Source organism: Brassica oleracea, chromosome C5 (assembly GCF_000695525.1).
Source record: "Brassica oleracea var. oleracea cultivar TO1000 chromosome C5, BOL, whole genome shotgun sequence".
NCBI lineage: Eukaryota > Viridiplantae > Streptophyta > Magnoliopsida > Brassicales > Brassicaceae > Brassica > Brassica oleracea.
Genome location: NC_027752.1, coordinates 33,109,445 through 33,111,147, shown reverse-complemented (window position 1 = coordinate 33,111,147; position 1,703 = coordinate 33,109,445). Strand labels below are relative to the sequence as shown.

Here is a 1,703-nt window from a genome sequence, read left to right as displayed (position 1 = left end):
AGTATTGATGGTGACCAAGGCTCTGACATACTCCAGAGAGTTGGAGTTCTTAGCATGTAGCTCCACCTTCTCCACCTTTCCCAGAGGTCCCAACAAACTCTCCACCACCTGCTTTTTCAGCATGTGGATTGGTAAGCCTCTCACTCTTATCCAGAAGTTTATCCTTTGCAGGAACTCAACATTTGGGTCTGGTGTCCATTGTTCCATGGCCACCATCCATCCATTCACAAACCATGGACCTTTGGTGAGGACAAACTGCAGGTCTGTTTCGGAGTTGAAGATAAACTGGACCCTGTCTTCTCCGACAACCCGTCCTTGAACTCTGTCTTCTAGACCCCAAATGGGTTGAAGCGCTTTGACGAGACCTCCCACCTTATGGACATATGGGTTTAGACATCTGACTATCACACTCATAGAGTTTTCCTCTATCAGATATTCTACCTCCAGATCTGGAATGTCTACCATCTCCCCTTCCTCGAGGAGTTCAAGTTCTTTTAATTCCTCCATTAGCGAAGGCTCCTTCTTCTTTCTGAACCGATTCATTCTTCTTCCTGTTCCGTTCGCTGTCGGCAAGTTGAACCAGAAAGAGAACACTGAGAAGTCACAAGGACTTAATGAAAGCTAAACTCCAGCTAGATCCAGTCACTGGATCTTCTCCAGAGCTCTAAACACGCTATTGGGTTCCTTTAACCTGTCATCTTGCTTCGTGGGATTTGGGTTAGGGTGGTTGCGAAGGTACTTGGGAAAGGTAACAGCTTGGTACTGGAAGATAGCCTCGCTGAATGAAAGAGCGGCACGAATTAGCAGGAAAAACCTTGAACTTTCTCCTTAGATCTGATCGCCGCCGCCATCGCCACTCTAGGGCTTTGAGGATAAAACTTTTTGACTGTGTGCACGTCTTTAGCCCAGAGCTTTTCTTTTTGAAACATCTCTTCTTGTGCCCCCAAAACAATCTTTCAAAGACCTGGTATATTTTTAATATTATTTTGATTAATTTTTTATATTACCGATTTATCTCTAAACCTAATCTCTAGCAATGTGACACCGACGGTTCTCTATCATTTTATTTTTCTCTGCGATTTTTTTTTTCCTCTGTAAACTTCAACCACCAAATCTTAAACAGATCCAACGATTCTTCTCTTTTTCTCTAGAAAATATGGCGGCTAATCCTGATATACATCGTAAGGTCACCGATTACCAAAACCGAAGAAGAAATCACAGCTGTTGGGCCTTCGATAATGGCGGAAAAGGAGAAAGATAAGACATCAATAGGTCTATGATTTCGATCTACAATGATTGGATGTATAGTGATTGTATTCTATTTCTTTTTGTTATGTATGTTTCCAATTTAGGATTGTTGAAGAAGATTCTAGAATTTTTGTGATTTAAGGTTCTTCTTGTTCTTGTTTCTCTCTTTTTAGGGCATTTTCTGTTTTTATTTATTTCATCTTGAGATCTGATTTTAGTAGTACTCATTATAACTAGAATAACAAAGTATATGATGTATACCTAACACATTAGTAGTAGCAGTATTACAAATATGACTCAGTATAACTAGTAAAACTCAATATAACTAGTATAACTCGGTATATCTAACTCACTAGTATTACGCAGTATTACAAGTATAACTAGTATAATTCAATATAACTTGTATAACTTAGTAGAATTCGGAATAACTACACCTCAGTAGTACTCATTATAAC

At 39.4% G+C, this 1,703-nt stretch overlaps 1 protein-coding gene across 1 annotated transcript in view; it reads right to left on the bottom strand.

The window, feature by feature from the left end:
• The window catches only part of LOC106345041, a 5,517-nt gene extending 4,588 nt beyond the window's left edge, over positions 1-929 (bottom strand). Inside the window, exons 1-2 of the mRNA XM_013784313.1 lie at positions 815-929; positions 32-593 (exon numbers count right to left, since the gene is read on the bottom strand). Of these exons, the coding sequence (XP_013639767.1) occupies positions 32-593; positions 815-929 (677 nt within the window). The remainder of the gene's footprint in view (positions 1-31; positions 594-814) is intronic.
• Positions 930-1,703: the final 774 nt, after the last annotated feature.